At 34.8% G+C, this 24,025-nt stretch overlaps 1 protein-coding gene across 1 annotated transcript in view; it reads right to left on the bottom strand.

Annotated features, from left to right (window-relative positions):
• The window catches only part of MYO9A (myosin IXA), a 401,408-nt gene that overhangs the window by 100,151 nt on the left and 277,232 nt on the right, over positions 1-24,025 (bottom strand). The window contains exons 20-26 of the mRNA XM_077123892.1: positions 20,861-20,941; positions 19,023-19,133; positions 18,064-18,186; positions 16,245-16,394; positions 15,250-15,569; positions 13,091-14,698; positions 10,022-10,112 (exon numbers count right to left, since the gene is read on the bottom strand). Of these exons, the coding sequence (XP_076980007.1) occupies positions 10,022-10,112; positions 13,091-14,698; positions 15,250-15,569; positions 16,245-16,394; positions 18,064-18,186; positions 19,023-19,133; positions 20,861-20,941 (2,484 nt within the window). The remainder of the gene's footprint in view (positions 1-10,021; positions 10,113-13,090; positions 14,699-15,249; positions 15,570-16,244; positions 16,395-18,063; positions 18,187-19,022; positions 19,134-20,860; positions 20,942-24,025) is intronic.

The raw sequence follows: 24,025 nt of genomic DNA, 5'->3' as shown, positions 1-24,025 counted from the left end.
CTTCAACTCACCACTCTCATCAAGGGACAGAACATCTAGACAGAGGATCAACAAAGAAATAGAGAATCTGAATATTACTATAAATGAACTAGACTTAATAGACACTTATAGGACATTACATCCCACAACAGCAGGATACACCTTTTTCTCAAGTGCTCATGGATCATTCTCAAAGATAGACCATATGCTGGGTCACAAAGCAAGTCTCAACAAATTTAAAAAGATTGAAATCTTACACAACACTTTCTCGGACCATAAAGGAATGATGTTGGAAATCAATAATAGGCAGAGTGCCAGAAAATTCACAAATACGTGGAGGCTCAACAACACACTCCTAAACAACGACTGGGTCAAAGAAGAAATTGCAAGAGAAATTAGCAAATACCTCGAGGCGAATGAAAATGAAAACACAACATATCAAAACTTATGGGACGCAGCAAAGGCAGTGCTAAGAGGGAAATTTATTGCTCTAAACGCCTATATCAGAAAAGAAGAAAAGGCAAAAATTCAGGAATTAACTATCCATTTGGAAGAACTGGAGAAAGAACAGCAAGCTAACCCCAAAGCAAGCAAAAGGAAAGAAATAACAAAGATTAGAGCACAAATAAATGAAATTGAAAACATGAAAACAATAGAGAAAATCAATAAGGCCAGAAGTTGGTTCTATGAGAAAATCAATAAGATTGATGTGCCCTTAGCAAGATTGACAAAAAGAAGAAGAGAGAGGATGCAAATAAATAAGATCAGAAATGGAAGAGGAGACATAACTACTGACCTCACAGAAATAAAGGAGGTAATAACAGGATACTATGAACAACTTTACGCTAATAAATACAACAATTTAGAGGAAATGGACGGGTTCCTGGAAAGACATGAACAACCAACTTTGACTCAAGAAGACATAGATGACCTCAACAAACCAATCACAAGTAAAGAAATTGAATTAGTCATTCAAAGGCTTCCTAAAAAGAAAAGTCCAGGACCAGATGGCTTCACATGTGAATTCTACCAAACGTTCCAGAAAGAATTAGTACCAATTCTCTTCAAACTCTTCAAAAAAATCGAAGTGGAGGGAAAACTACCTAATTCATTCGATGAAGCCAACATCACCCTCATACCAAAACCAGGCAAAGATATTACAAAAAAAGAAAACTACAGACCAATCTCTCTAATGAATACAGATGCAAAAATCCTCAATAAAATTCTAGCAAATCGTATCCAACAACACATTAAAAGAATTATACATCATGACCAAGTAGGATTCATCCCAGGTATGCAAGGATGGTTCAACATAAGAAAATCAATTAATGTAATACACCATATCAACAAATCAAAGCAGAAAAATCACATGATCATCTCAATTGATGCAGAGAAGGCATTCGACAAGATTCAACATCCTTTCCTGTTGAAAACACTTCAAAAGATAGGAATACAAGGGAACTTCCTTAAAATGATAGAGGGAATATATGAAAAACCCACAGCTAATATCATCCTCAATGGGGAAAAATTGAAAACTTTCCCCCTAAGATCAGGAACAAGACAAGGATGTCCACTATCACCACTATTATTCAACATTGTGTTGGAGGTTCTAGCCAGAGCAATTAGACAAGAAAAAGAAATACAAGGCATCAAAATTGGAAAGGAAGAAGTAAAACTATCACTGTTTGCAGACGATATGATACTATATGTCGAAAACCCGGAAAAATCCACAACAAAACTACTAGAGCTAATAAATGAGTACAGCAAAGTAGCAGGTTACAAGATCAGCATTCAAAAATCTGTAGCATTTCTATACACTAGTAATGAACAAGCTGAGGGGGAAATCAAGAAACGAATCCCATTTACAATTGCAACTAAAAGAATAAAATACCTAGGAATAAATTTAACTAAAGAGACAAAAAACCTATATAAAGAAAACTACAAAAAACTGCTAAAAGAAATCACAGAAGACCTAAATAGATGGAAGGGCATACCGTGTTCATGGATTGGAAGACTAAATATAGTTAAGATGTCAATCCTACCTAAATTGATTTACAGATTCAATGCAATACCAATCAAAATCCCAACAACTTATTTTTCAGAAATAGAAAAACCAATAAGCAAATTTATCTGGAAGGGCAGGGTGCCCCGAATTGCTAAAAACATCTTGAGGAAAAAAAACGAAGCTGGAGGTCTCGCGCTGCCTGACTTTAAGGCATATTATGAAGCCACAGTGGTCAAAACAGCATGGTATTGGCATAAAGATAGATATATCGACCAATGGAATCGAATAGAGTGCTCAGATATAGACCCTCTCATCTATGGACATTTGATCTTTGATAAGGCAGTCAAGCCAACTCACCTGGGACAGAGCAGTCTCTTCAATAAATGGTGCCTAGAGAACTGGATATCCATATGCAAAAGAATGAAAGAAGACCCATCTCTCACACCCTATACAAAAGTTAACTCAAAATGGATCAAAGATCTAAACATTAGGTCTAAGACCATAAAACAGTTAGAGGAAAATGTTGGGAGATATCTTATGGATCTTACAACTGGAGGCGGTTTTATGGACCTTAAACCTAAAGCAAGAGCACTGAAGAAGGAAATAAATAAATGGGAACTCCTCAAAGTTAAACACTTTTGTGCATCAAAGAACTTCATCAAGAAAGTAGAAAGACAGCCTTCACAATGGGAGACAATATTTGGAAATGATATATCAGATAAAGGTCTAGTATCCAGAATTTATAAAGAGATTGTTCATCTCAACAACAAGAAGACAGCCAACCCAATTACAAAATGGGAAAAAGACTTGAACAGACACCTCTCAGAAGAGGAAATACGGATGGCCAAGAGGCACATGAAGAGATGCTCAATGTCCCTGGCCATTAGAGAAATGCAAGTCAAAACCACAATGAGATATCATCTCACACCCACCAGAATGGCCATTATCAACAAAACAGAAAATGACAAGTGCTGGAGAGGATGCGGAGAAAGAGGCACACTTATCCACTGTTGGTGGGAATGTCAAAGGGTGCAACCACTGTGGAAGGCAGTTTGGCGGTTCCTCAAAAAGCTGAATATAGAATTGCCATACGACCCAGCAATACCATTGCTAGGTATCTACTCAAAGGACTTAAGGGCAAAGACACAAACGGACATTTGCACACCAATGTTTATAGCAGCATTATTTACAATTGCAAAGAGATGGAAACAGCCAAAATCTCCATCAACAGAAGAGTGGCTAAACAAACTGTGGTATATACATACGATGGAATATTATGCAGCTTTAAGACAAGATAAACTTATGAACCATGTAATAACATGGATGGACCTAGAGAATATTATGCTGAGTGAATCCAGCCAAAAACTAAAGGACAAATACTGTATGGTCCCACTGATGTGAACGGACATTCGAGAATAAACTTGAAATATGTCATTGGTAACAGAGTTCAGCAGGAGTTAGAAACAGGGTAAGACAATGGGTAATTGAAGCTGAAGGGATACAGACTGTGCAACAGGACTAGATACAAAAACTCAAAAATGGACAGCACAATAATACCTAATTGTAAAGTAATCATGTTAAAACACTGAATGAAGCTGCATCTGAGCTATAGGTTTTTGTTTTGTTTTGTTTTGTTTTGTTTTGATTTTACTATTATTACTTTTATTTTTTTCTCTATATTAACATTCTATATCTTTTTCGGTTATGTTGCTAGTTCTTCTAAACCAATGCAAATGTACTAAGAAATGATGATCATGCATCTATGTGATGATGTTAAGAATTAATGATTGCATGTGTAGAATGGTATGATCTCTAAATGTTGGGTTAATTTCTTTTTTTCCGTTAATTAAAAAAAAAAAAAAAGAGAAGGGATAATTGGAGATGAAGGGATACAGACTGTACAACGGGACTGGATATAAAAACTCAGAAATGGACAGCACAATACTACCCAATTGTAATGCAATTATGTTAAAACACTGAATGAAGCTGCATGTGAGGTATAGGTTTTTTGTTTTTGTTTTTTTTGTTTTTTTTTCTTTCTATTATTGTTTTAATTCTTATTCTGTTGTCTTTTTATTTCTTTTTCTAAATCGATGCAAATGTACTAAGAAATGATGAATATGCAACTATGTGATGTTATTAAGAATTACTGATTTTACATGTCGATTGGAAGGATTTCTAATTGTTTTGTTAATTCTTTTTTTAATTAATAAAAAAAAAAAGATTGCCAGGATCTATGGCAAGAATAGATGAAGTGATGAAGCACGAAGACAAAATTTACGCTAGTTTTTCTGTTGCCCCTCAAACTGCAAAAGCAACTGTTACACTGGGTAATACAGGATGTTGGTGTCCACTTATATCTGCAGTTGCAGCCATCCACAGTAGGTTTTGGAACATAAGTATCTCCTATGGACATAGAGGCCCTACTGAACTTAAGTCAAACACAAAAGAAAAAATTGCAGCTCTACCTCAATCTCACCAACAAAGGCTGAGTGGGGAGCTTAGACTTCTACCCTTGCCAGACTATAAGAGAAAGCACCTTAGCCTTCCTTCCAGAGTGGTGGCAGAGAAGGCCAAGTGGGGAGCTGGGACTCTTATCCCCACTAAGCAATAACAAGCTACCATTCCCCCACAGTGTCACTGGATACCTCATGCAAAGACTGCCTTCATAGGGTACCACTCCTCCTCTCTGGTGGGGTGGCATCACAAGAGATCTAGTGGGAAGTCACTGCCCAGTGATATGAGGCCAAATCCCTCCCCATCAACACAGTGTCTGTGGAGGTCATGAAGGGAGCAGAGGCAAACACCCCGGTGCCTCCCAGCCAGCGGGGTTTCAGGAGAGGAAGGAAAGAAGAAGCATATATTTTTCAAGTGCTGAGAGAAAAGAACTATCAATCCAGAACTCTATATCCAGCAAAAAAATACCTTTCAGGAATGAAGGTGAAATTAAGACATTCTTTCTTAAATAAAGTAAACAGAGAATTTCTCACCAGAAAACCTACCCTAAAAGAATGGCTAAAGGAAGTTCTATAAATGAAAAGTTTATGATAAAAGAATGAAGCTTGGGACACCATGAAAGAAGGACAGAAAGGGTATGCTAGCAATATACCGAGATGGAGAAGACCTTGAATCACTGAATGGAAAAGAGTCCCCACTAACCCACATCAAAGAATTAAACTTTTTTTTGTAAGTTATTAACACTTGCATATTTTATCCTGCACCACAGCCCATTTTATCCTGATTAATCCAATCATAATGGGATGTTTTAATTTAATTTTTGTAATTTTCTTTTTTTCCTATTATTTTATATGTACGTAAATTTCTAAAAATATATTGATATGAAAAATACAATAAATTTGCCTAAAAATAAATTTAAGTTACCACATATGCAGAATAAAGAAGAAAAATCATATGATCAGCTCAATAAATGAAGAAAAATATTTTGACAAAAGGTATCTAAAGAACGGTGGGCTATGGTGGCTCAGCAGGCAGAGGTCTTGCCTGCCATGCCGGAGACCCAGGTTCAATTCTCAGTGCCTGCCAATAAAAAGAAAAAAAAGGTAACTAAAGGAGTATCTAATAAATACCTCATTTAAAGTTAAGACTAAAGAGACAACTCATAAAAAGAAAATGAAAATGATAAACTACTACGTAAATGGAAGGGAACATTAATCTTTAAAACTAAATTTTTTCAAAAAATTACTAAATTTTTTTTAAAAATTACTAAATTTTTTCAAGAGTGATGGCATTTAATTAAAGAAAAATACATACAAAAACCCTATATCAACAAAAATAAAGTAAATTCACAGTTCAAAAGCTAGAGGGCGGGCGATGGTGGCACAGTGGCAGAGCTCTCTCCTGCCATGCCAGAGACCCGGGTTTGATTCCCAGTGCCTGGCCACGTTAAAAAAAAAAAGCTAGAGAGACAAGAACTTAGTTTTACCATGCTGGAAGTTTAAAGATGACTGAAATTCTGGAAAGTTATTTGGGACTCATTCTGTTATAGGTTGAATTGTATTGTTCTCCCAACCCCACAAAGATATACTCAGTGAGACCTTATTTGGAAACAGGATTGTTGCAGATGTAATTAGTTAAGATGATGTCACACTGGAGTGGAGTAAGCCCTGAATTCAATATGATTGGTATCCTCTAATTGAAGAGGAAAAGAGATACAGAGACACACAAAGGAGAAGGCCAGGTGAAAACAAAGGCAGAGACTACAGTGATGGAGCTATAAACCATGGAACACCAAGGATAGTCGGCCACCACCAGAAGTTAGGAAAAGGCAAGGAAGGATTCTTCTCTAGAGTATTAGAGAAAGAATGGCCTGGTTCTCAGACTCCTAGCCTCCAGAACTGTTAGAAAATACATCTGTTGTCTTAAGCAACCCAATTGTAGTTAGGAAACTAATATACATACCCACAGAGATGGTTGTTTTAATTCTGGGGAATGGTAAAAGAGAGTAGACAAAGAGAAAAGTAGAATATTTCTATACTAAATTCTACAAATAAGGAATAGAAATGATTTAACTAACCCATTGATCATTCAGAAGACTGAGAGACTAAAAATCTATGTTAAAGCCTTAAAATATTGCTTAGCAGAACATGTCATTCTTCTTGGGTAAATGCTAACATAGCGGGTATAAGAACTGAGTGAGAATAGCATACAGAGACTAAGCAGCTTTTCAAATGGCAGAATTAGAAGTAGGAAGTTAAAAAACACTGAAGTCATTATGGAGGGTAACTAATTCCCTCACCACCCCGACCGACTACACATCCCCCCTCCACCCATAACAACTGACTGATAATTAATGAACTCTGAAGTAAAGCTTATCAAATCCACTTCAGGTCATTGTAACTTGTGTGTCTTTATCCCATGACAAGGGTCACTTTACAACTGGAAAAGTGAGGGAGTCATTTCTTCCAAGATTTAATGATACACTTCTTAACAAATATGAGGGTAATAGGATCATTTTGTTCAGTAAAAATTTACCTAGTTTTTGAAAAAAAAATCCATGTGCCCAGAAAAATCTAATGCATTTAAAATTAAAAAAAAATCTGAATTTTGAAACTACAGTAAATTTCATTTATAAACAACTAGTCTTCAACCTCACAATATCAGATAATGTTAGAACATGGCATATTTTCAAGATACACAAACAGAGAAACACACTTAAAAACTGTTTCCACCCTCCTCACCCCCAACCCCAATTAAATATCAGCTTATTCTAGAGGGCAAAGCTTTTTCATGCAAGTGTCCACCAGAAAAAAAACACTACCACCTGTTCCCCAAAGCAAAATAGCTAGTGATGAAACAGAAGGATAGTGAGAAAGCTGGAGAGGTGACTAAACACTGTGCAGGAAGGTGCTCTACAACTACTGGCATGCAGTGACTGTTAAGCAGGTGAACAGAATCACAGGCAGAGGCTACCAGCTAGAATCCCTTGAATGGGCTGAATGCTCCAAGCACAGAGTTCCATCTTCCTGGTGCATCTCAGTGAGAGCTCCCAGTGTGAAAGATTCTACCACCCAAAGGACTAAAGTTTGTAACAAAGGAAATTCTCAGGAACAAAACAGCAGAAACATAAAATACTGAGCTCTTCTACAAACGATTTATCCTTCAGATACTTCAGAGAATAAAATGAAGTATGCTAGCTGTTTACTCTGAAAAACCAGTACTTTGCATCAAAATTAGTTTTCTCCATCACCTATTTTCATCTTTAACTACTAGTCATATGATAGAGTGTTTTCATTATTTATAACTCAAATATAGGGCACTTCCAAAAAGTTATTTTATCCTACACTGAAGAGAAGGCTTGGTTTCTAATTATATATATATTGATGGATATATATTGTTTCCAACTTCTACAGTCCTAGAGCTTGATTCAGGATAAGTCTCACTTGCAGAATTAGGGGACTAGTTGTGCATTTTTCTGTTTTTATTTGTTTTTTTCTTCTATAGCACCGATATTGCCATTTAAAAATTGGGTTTACTTTCAACAAAAGATAAAGTCAATAGGGGTATTCTGGAAATTAGAAGAAATTGGCACAATACAAACAGTTTAAAGATAAAATATTTAATGAGTCAAATAAAGATTTTCTTTAAATTGCCTTCCCATAATGAACAGACACTAAAGGAAAACAGTAGAGATCCAATCTAATTAAAGATATGAATTGAAATCAATTGTTTTTCATTCCACTTTGTCAATGACAATCTTTATATATTAGACATATAGTCCTTGTTTGTGTATTTTCTAGAAACTTTCAAAATCAAACACTTTGCCCCAATACATCTATATGTACACTCCTCCTGTCTACCTATATATAACTAATTTTGGTTAAGATTCTATGATGAAAAAGTTGTATGTCTAAGTCATAATAGCGTAGATTTATTGAAACATAATTCCAACATTACAGTGATTTATACAAATTCACATTACATATAGCCTTTTATCTGGATGGGTTGGTCTAGGGAGAAACATTTTTGGTACTGTTCATTACAGTTTTAAAATCATGTTTATTTTCTATTGTTGAAAAATGGGGGAGAGGGGTAATGTTTAAAAGCAAAAAAACAAAACAAAACTGAATACTGTTTTAGTTACATGTTACTGAATTATTTAACACATACCCTAATTCATTAGACAAGGGATTGATTAGCCAGTAGATCTCATACAACCCACTGCCTGTTTTTGTAAATGAAGTTTTATTGGAACTTATCCATGCCCATTTTGTTTATTTATTGTCTATGGCTGATTTTGCACTATAGTGGCAGAATTAAGGAGTTGCAACTGAGACTATATACCTACAGAGCCTAAAATGTTTACTATCCAGAACCTTTACAGAAAAAGTCTGTCAAACCCCTACTCCTAGAGCTTTTAAAATATAGCACTGAGGGCAGGCCACAGTGGCTTAGCAGGCAGAGTTCTCACCTGCCATGTCAAAGACCCGGGTTTGATTCCCAGTGCCTGCCCATGCAAACACAACAACAACAACAACAACAAAAAAAAAATGCAAAAAAAAAAAGAGTAAAATATAGCATTGAAAATTTCTATATTAGTGATAAATTAACTTTAATTTTGCCTATTTTATGATTTGACATACAATGTTGAAAAGTGCCCTTCATCTGAGTCCTATTATATTAATAGGCTTTAGTTGTTATGTTCACCGAGATTTCCCATATACAAACCAATACATGGGGAAGAAGCTGTGAAGGTTAGCTTTAGATTAGCAAAGCCTATTCACACCAGATTTGTTTGCTGTCTATTTTTCTTATATTGCTGTAAAATTACCATTTCGGAGTCACTGTGAGAGGCCTCGCCCAGGCTGGGTGCAGGCCCTAGCTCAGAGTGAGACGCTCGGTCAAGGGAGAGAAGGGGCTCAATAATGTCATCGTAATCATCTTCCTCTGTATCCCCCTCCCCATCAGCAAAAGTACCTCTAGTCAAGAAATCGGAGCGCGTCCGCGCCATTCGAGCTTTCTTTTTATGGGCCGGTCTGGCAACCTGCTTGACCAAATGATAAAACAAATAATACAATAATGTTTTTTGTTTGTTTTTTAATAGAGATGATGCCAACGTCTTCCCATAATGAAAGAGAGTTTTACACTCAGAGAGTTCGTGAATTTTTTGAAACATCCCTCCCCCACAACATGCCCTTTCCACTACAGAAGTGACGGGGCTAAACAAAAGGAATCCACATCCATTATCCTATCAAACAATAAGAAGGGAAGCTAAATATACACTGTTTTTCTTCACAGCTATGGAAGTCACCATTCACTGCCACAATCTGTCACCAAAGTCACTTGCATATATTGCCTTCTTTTACTTAGCAACTTTTGGAAAAATATTCTGGGTTTTTAGGAACCATTCTCTGCCTACGGTACACATCCCTAATTGTAACAGGCTTAGCTTATTATGTCTTCTTTCTCTATAAATTTGGGAGTAAACAGGTAGATAAGATGCTTAATTATCAAAATAATTTCCAACACAACATGCATCTTTTTCAAACAGAAAACAGATACACAAGATCCAATACTTACATCTCCTTGGCCCAGCCCAGCTAATTTCCAAGCTGGTTCATCTTGTTTATGGAGTTGAGGATTTTCACAGTTTAAGTATTCCTTGTTGACACTTAAGATAAAACAACAGTATTACATTTCAATTGCTTAGCAGAGATACCATGCCAGCAGTCTTAAAGTACAGTATGAATCCTAGTCTAATGAGCCAGGTCAAAGAATTATAACAAATTCCATAAATATTTCCAAATCTTCTCCAATTCCCAAAACACTATGTCAAAAATTTGCTGCTGGGCAGGCCGCGGTGGCTCAGCGGGCAAAGTGCTTGCCTGCTATGCCGGAGGACCTCGGTTCGATTCCCGGCCCCAGCCCATGTAACAAAAACGGAGAAACAGAATACAATAAAAACAAGAAAATGTTTAAAAATGTTTCCCTTTCTTCCTTCCTTCCTTCCTTCTATCCTTCCTTCCTTCTCTCTGTCTTTCCTTTAAAAAAAAAAAAAAAAAAAAAAAAAAAAATTTGCTGCTTACCTAATTAATACTATTATCAAGAATCTTTAAAAAAAAGAATCTACAAGTATGACTGAATTTACTAGAGGCCCTATCCGATAATCACTGTGTATATTTCACTATGGTGACACATTTTAAGAATAGTAACAGGATTAGTTCAAGGAATGAAATGGATTTGATTAGAAAAAAGAAATACTAAATGCCCAAACCTTTAGAATACTAGATTTAGAAGGGGCTTTTCAGTGAAACCATTATATAATACCTGATAAATGACCATACAGTGAGGTGGGAATGTATGGCCATTGTGGTCCTCATTACTTTGTTTTATACTGAAATGGTTCCTACCAGTTGAAAAATTCTCTTTCTGAAATCTTTCTCTGTGGCTTTCATCCATTGTTCTAGTTTTAAAATTTAAGGTTGTGTAATACAAAATCAACACTGACAATATAACAAACTTTTATCAAGACAAAAGAAGTATGTCCCAAATCATACAGTTAATATAGTTTGTGAAAATTTAATTTTGTTTGAATAACCCACATGATGTGACTGCTTTATTATTAATTCTATACGGAAATGGACGTCAGGATATGAGAATCTGAAAAGAATCTGCATTTTCATGACCTCAATTACCTATATTTATTCTTCACTAACATAAATCCTAAAAGTTAACAACATATTGCTAATCTCTCCTCAGCAGGCTTGTAAATTCCTCAAGAATCTATTCTCACTGTCTAGCTTAGTGCTAAAAGTTAACAACATATTGCTAATCTCTCCTCAGCAGGCTTGTAAATTCCTCAAGAATCTATTCTCACTGTCTAGCTTAGTGCTGAGGTCAAAAGAGACACTGACTTACAATTAAAAAAATCTTACATTTAATTTATAGAATTGAAGGACAACAGTCAATAAGAGGTTATCTTGTTCTTTGCCATCATGCAACAATCCATGAACACAATCAAACAGATAGCAACCTTTTCTACCTATAAAGACTTCTCAGAGAGCTCACTTTTTGACCAGTCTGAGATTAAGCTTAGCAATATTAGATTGTCCTAAAGGACTCCCTTCTGGCCAAAAAAATCCACCTTGCCACATTTCAATCTATTGACCTTTAATCTGTCCTCCAAAGAGATAACAATTAATAGGATCTATGACCACTGCAAGTCACAGCATTTTCTTTAGATTTCTCCATGATTTCCTTTTCATTCTCCATCATCAACCAGATGAAAACAACAATATACTTATCAAAATTGTGGTATAGAAAGATAACTAATCTAGTGCTACTTCCTAATTATGAAACCCAAATTCTAGTCCCAACTGTTTCTCTAACTATGTGACTTTGAACAAGTAATTTTACACATATGGGCCCCAGGGACCTCACCTTTAACACATGGGAATGGAACTACAGCTCTAATATGTATGAATCTATAAAATGCTAAGGTTTCTAATATTACTTACAAAGAGAGGATATAAAGTATGAATTTCATCTATAAATTTTCACATAAATAATCTAATATATACTTTTAATGAGGTAAAGCAAACTGGTAGATGTAAGACGATTTATCTTGGAAAAATGATAAAAGAATATTCATAAGAATGATTAATGTTTTTTAGAATCTACAACTAAGCCTTCTATAAAACAGATTAATGTATCCTAACAGATATATTTTTAGGATATACACAGATCACTAAACTTGAACAAAATGAGAGGAAATAATGTGTTTTTAATACTTTGATGGAATTATATGTTACACAACATCTCTGAACTTCTGGATAATCTCTAGATTATATGGGCAGAAATGGAATTTCAAGCTATCATTCGGTCCACTGCATTTCATAATTCTGCATAGAAAATCTCTGTGGAAAATACAATATTGATAGTCTTCCTATTTAAAAAGAATTTCTATAAAATCTATACGCAATTGTAAAGCCTGAAAGGTTTAAAGGCTCAGGCTATCATAAGAAGGAAAAAGTTATTTTCATTATTAATGTGAAATTGAACTTATTTAGTCCTAAGATACAACCTACCTTTCATTTAAACAGTGATATTCTCCCACAAGAACTGAAAGAAGCCACTACGCACATAGATCTAATACAAATATCTTAAATGTTATGAAATTTGTTTTTATGTACCCCTTCAAAATACTTCTCTCATGGCTTCCATTTGTTAAGAAAGAAAGTAAAAAGAACTTAATGAAGACCACAAATAGGCCAATGCAATAACAATATGCTATAACAAAGCATATTAAATTTGTAAAAGTCTGACAATAACAAGATTGGACTGTTGTATCTCACAGCTTTAGGGCAACCAGCATTTGCTAAATATGCCTACTAAGTTAACAGATATAATAGTGCCCCTCACAAATGCCTTCTCACTTAATGCGGAGGAACCAAAAACTCTGCTTTCTGTGCTTAGTCAACATTGGGTACAGTTACATTTGTTTTCAACAATTAGGAGAATTTTTTTTAACACTAAGAAAATGGCTAATTTGAGCAGCATCAAATACTTGGGGCAGACAGATTAAGGCAACTTAAAATTCTTCAGGAAGTTTCCAACCTACATAGAAAAGGAAATAAATATTACACTTACAGGGCAATACTCATATTGTCCTTTGGCATGAAAAAAATCGCCCTAGTAGTTCGCTCTCTGGAAAGGTCATCAGATTTGTGACTATAAGATTGAGTTGGCCTAAGGTGCTCTCTTTTTGAAACACGATTATTAGAGACTTTATAAGCTACATTCAGTTGGGTGCTCATTCTCCCTGACTTAGCTAATTCCTTGACAGCACCAGACTGGCATGGGCCACCTTTTTTTTCAAAGAAAAGGGTGACAGGTTGGTCATTCAGGGGTAAGTGAGCAGATGGACTGTCTTTTGGGGTAAGAGCTTCGTTTTTTATAGTTATTGATGAGGACACTGGCACACTGGGTTCTCCATTATTTGGGGCATTTAGGATGAGAAGAGAAGATGGCCTCTCTAATATTTGCTTTGACTGAAGGAAAGACGGTACTATGAAAGACTCCCCAGCTCCTGACTTTTCAATTGTCTTGAAGGCTTTACGCTCCTTCTCTAAAATGTCTGCCTGCTCACGAATCTGTTCCATCAACTCTTTTTTCTTTTGCTGCTGCAACTGCTTTTGTCTTTCTTCCTTCTCCATGTTTAGCTTCTCCAACTTCTTAAGTGTAGTATTAGAAGAATCTGCATCCAAAGAAGCAACAACTTGATCTTTTCCTGAGAAGGGATACTTTCTGGCTTCCCTATTGATATCCAAAGTAAGAGCTGTCCCCAGTGTTTCTTCACTTTCTGATAGTTTGTTTCTCTGTAATCTTGTGTCTAGCTGGGAACTTGTTTTCAGTGGGTCTTGTTGGGGAATATAAAAAAACGTAGGCAGACTACTTGAAATAAAGGAGTCTCTCAGCTGTGGCTTATGGGTAATAGACTCTGAACTACAAACCAACTTTTCCTTCATAGACTCATTCTTCAAATGCTCTGAGTCAGAGGGTGCCCTTTTTCGAATCAATGCACAGTTAGTCTCACTTGAAGCACTGAGAATATTGTCCTGTGAATTAAATTTTGGACTGCTAGATATTTTAGGTAATAGAGTCTGATTATCTCCTTCACCTAAAAGTAGGGACTCTAGTTTGTTCTTTTGGTTTTCTTCACAGCTCAGAAGTTCCAAACTTCCTTGAGAACTTTCACTATCAGGTGTACCCTGTGGGGACTGAAGGCCTTCAGGCATCAATTCTGTAGACCATCTACGTTCCTCTGAAGGAGATACACCACCAAGAGAGCGGACTTTCAACAATTCTAAGCTAAATATAGCTTGCTCCAGTTCTCTCATTCTCCGACTTTCTCTTTTGGCCCGGCCTACTTTTTTCTGGTGGAGGTCTTCCGAGGACTTGGGTCTCTCTCTTATAACCACATCTTCCTGCAGGTCCATACCACTTTGGCTCCTAGCTCTCTCCTGCCGCTTGTTCGGAGACTCCTTGGAGTAGTCCACTGAACTTTCATGACTAATGCGATTACTCTCTATCACAGATTTACATTCTTCTATGGCTTTCACTCTGTTATCAAAGGAACAATCTTCCCATTCTGAGGGATCTGAACCCTGAATCTCCAGAGCTCCATATGCCTTCATAGTTACCAATCCAAGCTCTTTTTTTGTTCTTTTTAATCTTTGTTCTTTTAAAGCTTTAAATCTACATAAAACAGAAAAAACAAAAAGGTTACACATGTATTTTGATGACCAATGCAGAAAATAACATACTGAGATTTTTTTATTATATAGTAACTATTTCTTAAATTAATTTGGAAGTATATTTCACAATTCTATTTCCATGAGTGAGATGATATTTTATTAAGTGCATTATTCCTAATTGGGTATCCTAGTCAAAACATAATCTAACTCAGAAATAAAGCTGTCATTTAATAATATTCTCATTATAAGGTGAGCCATATGAAATTTAAGTTTCTGAAGGTAAAAACGTTTGAATATTGTCAATGTTTTAAGATTCAACATAACCTTACACTTACAGACCATCTAGGTTTCCAATTCAATTTAATTCAGTAAACATTTATTTAGCTTCTATCACAGACCAGGCAATAAGTAAATTACTAGGAGTCTCACAGTCTAGGAGAGAAATCAAATTGTACATAACTAACTCTAATACAGGTTAGGCAAGTGTTAAAGAGGTATAAACACAGTACTTGAGAAAACAGAAGGAACAATTATTATAGCAATAGAGATTACCTTTGTCTTGCTCTGAATCCTCTATATATTGCTTGCAAAAAGATAATTTTGTTCCTTTGTTCTTGGTACTGTTTACTTTCCTTGTAGCTTTTCCATCTTGCCTGTATGCAGATAGCAGCCATGTGCCTCCGCCTAGAGTGCTTCCGCCATCTCTGCTGGATGATGATGGCTGCATCTCGTAGCTCCAAATACCGTTGTCTCTCCAAGTAAGCACGCCAAGAAGCTTGGAGAAGAGCAGCTGCACTTGCCATAACAAAAGCACTCTTCTGCACAGCTATATCTCTGACTTGCTTCTGATTCAGGTAATTCCTCCAGAATCGCTATGGGGAAGACATAATGAAACTGCTGTCACATTTTACAAAATATTTTCACACAAAATGGAAGCAAGAAGCAATAATTATTAGAGGGCTAAGTAGCGAAATTGTTTATGATTAAAGTAAAAAAAAATTACTTTTCTATATATGTTTAGATAAAAACAACTCTTTGCCTAAATAATATTAAAGGGTTCAAAGGTTACCATACACATATTTTAAAAATGAAAATACTAGGATTTCCCTGCACAAACAGAAAAGGTTATATGGAGAACATCTTATGATATGGAACAATGAGGGAGGAAACAAAGAAGGTAAAATGGAAATAAGGTACATATCATCCAAAATGAGCAAACAACAATTTAAGTTTAATTCTCAAATACCATTTAGAAAAGTACTGAAAAGAACTATGTCAATAAAAATTAAAGTACATAATTACGTTACTCTTGCTCATACTTCACAAGACATTACTCCTATAAATTCATGCTAATTTAAATATATTTCAATCAAAATTTATTAATAGTCTACTATATATGCCAAACAATCTGTTGGGTTCTATGTATGTTCAAAAATGAGTGAACACATTCTCATCACTGAAGAAAAGAAGTTTACAGAGTAAAATAATTCTGGTTACTAAAACAAAGGCCAGGCAAACTTGCAAATTCCATGTTCTTTGCTTCTCACCTGGATAATAATGGATGCCTGTCTCAGATGGAGGAATTGCTGCCGACACATCAAGACCCTGAACCATCGCTGCAATAATATGATTCTGCGGAGCACCTCTTGGTGAAGCAGATCTTGTAAATGCTGTCGTTCCTGTTCCTTTAGGAAGACCTACCAGAAGGAAGAAAGATAAGGGATGCAGCTTAAGAAGAAATAAGAAACATATCTGTACATGAATCATCCTTTCTGTGCTAAATATTTACGAAAAACAAATACAGTGGCAGGCATGTAAATGAAGTATTGATAAATATTTCTACTGATTTATTTCAAAATAGTCATTCTGAAATTGGGAAAGGCTATTAGAATCTGGTTGGGAAAACTGGAGAGTGAGCACAAACACAAAAATCCTGGTGCTAGAGACTGTAACATATTACTACTTTGGGAAAATCCCTGCCATAATGAGCCCAGTATACCATTTACTTATAGTATGTCATATTTTTCAAGGGCGTTGAGGTGGGGGACTTTGGAACGACAGACCTTAAAGTTTGATCAAAACATGAGCAAACCAATGATAACAGTTATTTTTAAATCTGCATGCATTAAAAGTTTCTTGTGATTCAAAGTTATTCCTTAGTTTACTTATTTACTTCAGTCCATTAATAAGTCTTTAGTGATTTGGGGGGATGTTAAGATACATTCGGCAGGGTGGGGCACTAGTGGCTCAGGGCAGAATTCTCGCCTGCTGTGCTGAAGACCCGGGCTCGCTTCCCAGAGCTTGCCCATGTGAAAAAAAAAATTAAAAGATAAATTAGACAGTCCCTTATGGAAATAGGAATTGCACTTCACCTTTAAAAGCAAGTAGGTATTAAATAGTCAAAGAGGAAAACAGGAAACTAAAGATTAGACACAGAAGAACCCATCTAAACAAACAAAAAAAAGGAGGTGGAAATAATAAGAAACACACACAATGGCAATGCAACAAATGATCTTCATAAAGAATGAAGATATGATCAACAGTCCCTTCCAACATGAAAAAGTCAGAATGGGCATAGCTTAATGCCCTTAAAGAGTGGGATAAAGATCAAAGATAATGGAGTTATACACAGAAGGTATGGTTTCACAAATGAGTATGATTGCTGAATCGTTATATTGATATTTATTTTAGTCTCCAGTGTTTTGGAAAATTGTGGAATTGTAACCCATATCAAACTGTGAAATCTATTCTACAACTAACTGTTGTGATATGCTTTGAAATTTATTGCCTTTTTGTGTATATGTTATCTTTCACAAGAAAAGAAAAAAAAAGTCAATTGTGATGATAAATGTACAGCTATATGATGATATTGTGAACCACTGGTTGTACATTTTGGATGATTACATGGTATGTGAATATAAACTATACATTAATAAAAATGTTAAAAAAAAAGATACATAATAGTGTATAGCCAAAAGGGAGGTTCTTGAAAATGAGAAAATGTTGGAATTTAATGAGGAAGTTCTCAGACGATTAATATTGAGCAGAAGGTTGACAAAGAAAAAGAAAATTTAGATTCCAATTTTGATGTGATGGCAGAGTGAGATCCATGGGTAGGCAAATAGACTGGAGTCAGACAAGGAAGCTGTTTACTACAAGAATAATGTGGGTGAGAGGTGAAAGGGATTAGAACTAAAATGGAAGCAGCAGGAATGGAGAAAAAGGCAGGGATGTGAGGATCATTTGTGAGGGAAAAAAACCCAAAACTTATCTTTATTATAAACATTTTCATAAGCAAAGATTGCCATTATTATTTAAATATAAAGATGCACGCAATTTTACAATGGCTGTGTATACCGTATTTACCATGGTTTTTCCAACTTGATAATTATCTGGATTAAGATCTATTTTCCTGAAGAAATCCTGAATATTAAATTTGGATGGAATTATATTTCGGGGAAGAAGTACATGGAAGTGGCTCACAAAATCCTAAAAAAAAATGAAGAGAAAACATTGTAGAATCACAAGAGAACTGTATGTAAACAAGATCCTAAACCAGAAAATTGTTCTTTTATTATCTTTTTTCTCATTCTTTTAACAGGGTGAAACCAAGAAAGTGCTAGTTAATTTAAAATATTACAAAAGGCTAATTTGTGAAACATAGGAGGGCAGAAGATACATATGTAACATGTTATCAAAAGAGAACAGAAGAAGAAAATAAGAGCAGAAACCTATTATCCCTTTGGAGAAATCTGTATTAAATAGCAAAGAAAAAGTCATCTAAACAAGAACCTGAAATTGTTTTAGCGAAAATAAGCAAATGTGGCAGTTACTAGGGGGTATAACTGAGAAAGAAGCTTTACTCCCCAACAACAGCAAAGACATGTTCAGCTGCTGAGAAGCCACAGCATAATGTCTATACCTACAGCAGCAGTAGCTTATGAGACTACCTGTGAGCATTGCTGGCACTTTGCTATGAAAAAAAATACTTCTGAGAAAACTAGGGAAAACCAAATAAAATCTTTCCTTTTGACGAAATAATTCTGACTGAATTATTTTAAATACTGGAGTGATCAGTGTGAAGAACTGCTATGTTGCAAGTAAACAATATTCACAAATATTAAGATCAAATGAGAATATTACAAGTTTAATGAAATTGCTGCCATCCAATGGAAAAGAGTACTTTCTAGACCTCTTCAATTTTGTATTAAAAAAAAATGGAGTGAGAAATAAACACATGCGTTCCAAATTAATAATAGTCAAGTCATGTGGAAATAATTTGCTGGATGTGCATATGCATTTATATAAAACTGTAAAAGCATAACCTGGAAAAAATATTTGCAGCTGTATCCTGATTGGCGAATACGAACTGTTTCCAACATCCCAGTATACCGAAGCTGTCTAAGTACCAAGGCGTCATTGAACCTTAAGGGTAGCTAAAACAAAGCAAACGGTAAAAAGATTAACTCAGGAAGTAGACCTTCAAATTAATGTTTATCTTATATGTATAATTAATTTTTTAGTATCTACGGATGGATTGGGAGTGGTCTGGTTAAAATATAACAAAGTTGACGGGACAAGCACACTTCCCTAGTTAGTAATTTCTGAAAATTTATGGCTGCCTGACCCTAAAGGAAAGAGTGAAACAAAACTTCTGGATTATTCTAGTTGTGGAAGGAAAGGACTTTAAACCTCAAAAGGAACAGGGTTGCCCATGGCGGAGGACAGAGAGGCCAATACCTGGAAAATGTGTACAAGATTAACATTCCTATGCACAGTTAAGAACTGTATTTTTGTGTTTTTAATTATTATTTTATCTGTAATCTTACTAGGAAACTACCATTCGCATGGCCCAATAGTTACCATGTTTAACTGAGAGCTCATAAGAGTCTTCTTCCCATGACAAGTATAAAGTTAAGAATAGCCTTCCTAATGGAATGATATGTTAATGTTTTTGTTTGTTCTTAATTTTTTAAATTAATAAATAAATAAACTTATATATATATATAAAAAAGAATAGCCTTGCTTCCCCAAATATTTTTGCTGACAATACAGGTATGAAATACTGAAAGAAAAAAAAAATCACTATAGTCCCTCAAAATTAATCCCCTTGTTCTATATAGAAAGGGAAAAGGCAAAAAGAGGTAGACACTCATTATTAGGCACCATATCCTATCATTCCTAGGTATCTTAGCAGATGTGTTTCCAAACATTCAAAAGAAAATGGATTTAGAATTTCTATTATTTCTTGATGTTTTCTGAATACTATTTTTAATGATCCTCTAAGATATTCCCAAACATTTTCCCAAAGCTAGATGGGGCACACCAGCCATAAAGAGAAAAAGTCAAACTGGCAATTATGTTAAATAATAATAGCAGTTAACATTTGTTTAATACTTATTCTATGACCTGAAAAATATTCCATTAATTGAACTCTTTGTATAGCAAGAGCTCAATTAATAATAGGAACACAAAATTTTATTTAACTGCAAATAAACTTTTCCCCTTCTAGTCACTATAAAGGAATAGGTAATATTTACTAAATGCTTATTATAGGCCAGGAACATTCAAGTATTTTATAATAATTAACTTATATATGCTTACGAAACACAGAGGTCGATTAAGTAATTACACAGATGAAAATACTTAAACCATGGAAAGATCAAGTAGCTAGGCTAGAGACATCAAAGTGAGTCAATAGCAGAGTTGCAGATTGCTTCTTAAAAATTAAGAAAGCTGAATGTAATTCCTACTACATTTCAGTTATTCAGGCAAGGAACTATTCCTTCCTAAGACGAATCTAAGGAAAGAGGACAATTATTTACACTTTCAAATGTAGTTTTCAAAATTCTACTAGGAAAACAGGAATCAAAACTGTTCACATCATATTCCTTAAATTAAAAAGAAAAGAATCTATCTCTACAACAAAACAAGAGAGAATAAGGTAATAAAATTTGCATTAAAGAAAACTCCTTTATTCTAATGGTATTTCAAGAGATTTGATTCTCATATTCTAGGATTGCGCACAGAAAATACTCATGGAATACTGCTTTCCTTTCAAAAATTATACACAACTCTTCCCCTCCAGTGAATCTTCTTAGAATTTAAATCTCCTTTAGCAGATGTGCTTGTAATGATGTTCTCATTCAGAGGACAATTTTACCTTTTCAGCATTAGAGCGAATGCATTTTACAAAATATGGCTCTGCTTGACCAAGTGTCTCCATCAACTTGTTTAATGATGTCTACAATACAAAGTAACAAAATTAATATATTCTCTCATTCCAAAATGACAATAAACAATTTATAATATAAATGACATGTTGACAGAATAAGCAAAAACTAGTGGCATGCTTAGAAATGCATGTTTCTGAAAATCAAACTGTATATATTCCCATACTTGTTAAAATAAGAATAAAGGATAAAGACATATTAATCATCTCAGTTTAATCTTAAAGCTGATAGTTTGACAACAGTACATATAGCAAATATATTTCAGAATAATCTGTCTAAAATTAAATTTTAACTTTTCTTCATATTTCATGAAACTATTTTATTCCTTATACATTCTTAGAGAAACTTTAAAAATCATGTAGTAAGGTATCTATCTTTTTTGAAAATTTATTATGATTTACATACAGTAGTATTCACTTTTTGGTGGGAGCCTATGAGTTCTCAGAAATGCTGAATATAGGCACAGAGTTAATTATACATATATCCCTTGCTTACTTTTTTTTTTTTTGCATGGGCAGGCACCCCTTGCTTTACTTTTAATGTCTGTAGCGTATATAGTGCTGTCCCTCCATTCATTCCTGATACTGTTAATTTATACATTCTCTCTTTTATCCTGATCGGTCTTTATAAATTCTATGATCTTTTCAAAGACCCACCTTCAGATCCCTTGATTTTTCTCTATAACTTCTCTGTTTTTAATTTTATTGATCTCTGGCTTTATTATTTCCTTCCTTCTGCTTGCTTTGAGTTTAATTTGCACTTTTTTTCCTACATTCTTAAGGTAAAAGCTTAGATTAATTGATTTGAAATCATTCTTCTTTTCTAATGAAAGCATTTAGTATTTTTATTAATTATCATTTTTATTTTATTTTTAACCCCCTACAGTGCTTCAGCTACAAAACACAAATTTTTGACATGCAATATGTTCGTTTTCATTTCTTTTAAAATCTTTTCTAATTTTTCTTGAGATTTTCTCTTTGACTCAGTTTATTTAGAAGTGTGTTATTTATTTTCCAAATATGTTCCAAACATTTTTATTGATTTCTAGTTCAATTCCATTATAGTCAGAGAACACATTTTGCAAGATTTTAATTCTAATTTAAATAGATGTTAAATTTAACTTTTGTTTTAAGGCCTAGGATATGATCTATCTTGGCAAGTGTCTCAAGGGCACTGGAAATGAATGCATATTCTATAGTTGTGGACTGTAGTGTTCTATAAATTTCAATTAGGTCAAACTGATTAATAGTGCCACTCAAATCTTCTATATCTTTTCCAATTGTCTCTCTTCATCCTATCAATAACTAAAAGAGGTGCACTAAAGTCTGCAAATATAATTATAGATTTCTTCTAGTTCTATCAGTATGGAGTTCATGTATTTTGAAATTCTGCTGCTGGGTGAATCCACAATTAAGACCATTTATGTCTTCTTGAATGGATGCTTTTACCATTTTGTGACTATCTTTATACTGATAATTTTCTCTGTTCTGACTTTACCTGACATGTCTATAGCTACTTGAGCTTTCTTTTTTTTCCCTCTGTTTGCCTCATTAAAAAAAATACATTTTAACTGAGGTATCTTCACAAACTGTACAGTCCATCCAAAGTATACAATCAATGTCTCACAATATATCACATAGTTGTGTATTTACTACCATGATCATTTTTAGAACATTGGCATCACTCCAGAAATAGAAAAAAGAGAAAAACTCATAATCCATATCCCTTACCTCTCCCTCTTGTTGACTCCTAGTATTATACTCTATCAAATTGTTTTTTACCCATATCCCTCCCCTAATATTTTTTTTTCCCCATACCCTGGATAAAGGGCATCTCAGCCAAAAGGTTTTCACAATCACACAGTCACACTGTAAAAACTACATAGTTATACAATCGTCTTCATGAATCAAGGCTACTGCAATAGAGTACAACTTTTGGTATTTCCTTCTAGCTATTCTGATACACTAAAAAGTGAAAACTGTTATCTATATAATGCATAAGAATAACCTCCAACATAACCTCTCGGCTCTGTCTGAAATCTCTCAGTCACTGAAAATTTATTCTGTCTCATTTCCTTCTTCCCCCTTTTGGTCAAGAAGGCTTTCTCAATTCCATGATGCTGGGTCCTGGCTCATCCCCGGAAGTCATGTCCCACATTGCGAGGGAGATTTATACCCTTGAGAGTCATGTCCCACATAGGCAGAAGGCAGTGAGTTCACCTGCAGAGCTGGCTTAGAGAGAGAGGCCACATCTCAGCAACAAAAGAGTTTCTCTAGGGATGACTCTTAGGTATAACTATAAGTAGGCTTAGTTTCTTCTTCGCAAGAGTAAGTTTCATTGGGGTGAGCTCCAACATCGAGGACTCAGCCTATTAAATTGGTTGTCGGCAATGCTTGTGAGAATATCGGAAATTTCCCAGGTGGGGAAGTTTAATATTTCCTCCTTGCTCCCCAGTCCATCAAAGGGACTTTGCAAATACTTTTTTATTCTCTGCCCAAATTACTCTGGGTTGTATTGGGATATCATGCTAACTTGTACAAACCAACAAGATCTCACTCGCTATCCAAGAGTACATGTAACTATGGTGCTCGAATAAACTGACCATACAAGTTAAATTATAATGTGCTACCAAAAATACAAATTTTGCATCAAAGAAACATCTCTTCCTTTGGTTTCACACAAAAGTTGAAGCTTTAAAATACAGACAGGATAATCCTTTACCCTATTTTCTGATTTACTTTTGTCCTATCCAGATTAGCTTCAGTCATACCTCTAGTTGAAGTCTGATCAATTTTTCAACTTTTTAAAAAGTTGCTGTATGGGGTAATGCTGATTTTCATAGCTTTCAGGCTCTAACTCTGAGTCTCAGGTGTCACACTAATTTCAAAGTTCCAGGGAATGACCAGGTTATACATAAGTAGCTCAGCATTTCAGAATTCAGAAAAAACAGTTATAATTCTGGAACTGATGTGACTGCCACAGGAGCCTACAATCTAAGAACCGTTACAATAGAACTTACCCTGATAATCTATGTCTAGCTTTTTTCTTTTTTTTTACTAAAATTATTAATTTTATTTAAATCAATACATTTTTAC

Source organism: Tamandua tetradactyla, chromosome 12, assembly GCF_023851605.1.
Source record: "Tamandua tetradactyla isolate mTamTet1 chromosome 12, mTamTet1.pri, whole genome shotgun sequence".
NCBI lineage: Eukaryota > Metazoa > Chordata > Mammalia > Pilosa > Myrmecophagidae > Tamandua > Tamandua tetradactyla.
The sequence above is the reverse complement of the archived record's forward strand: the minus strand, read 5'-3'. Positions and strand labels throughout refer to the sequence as shown.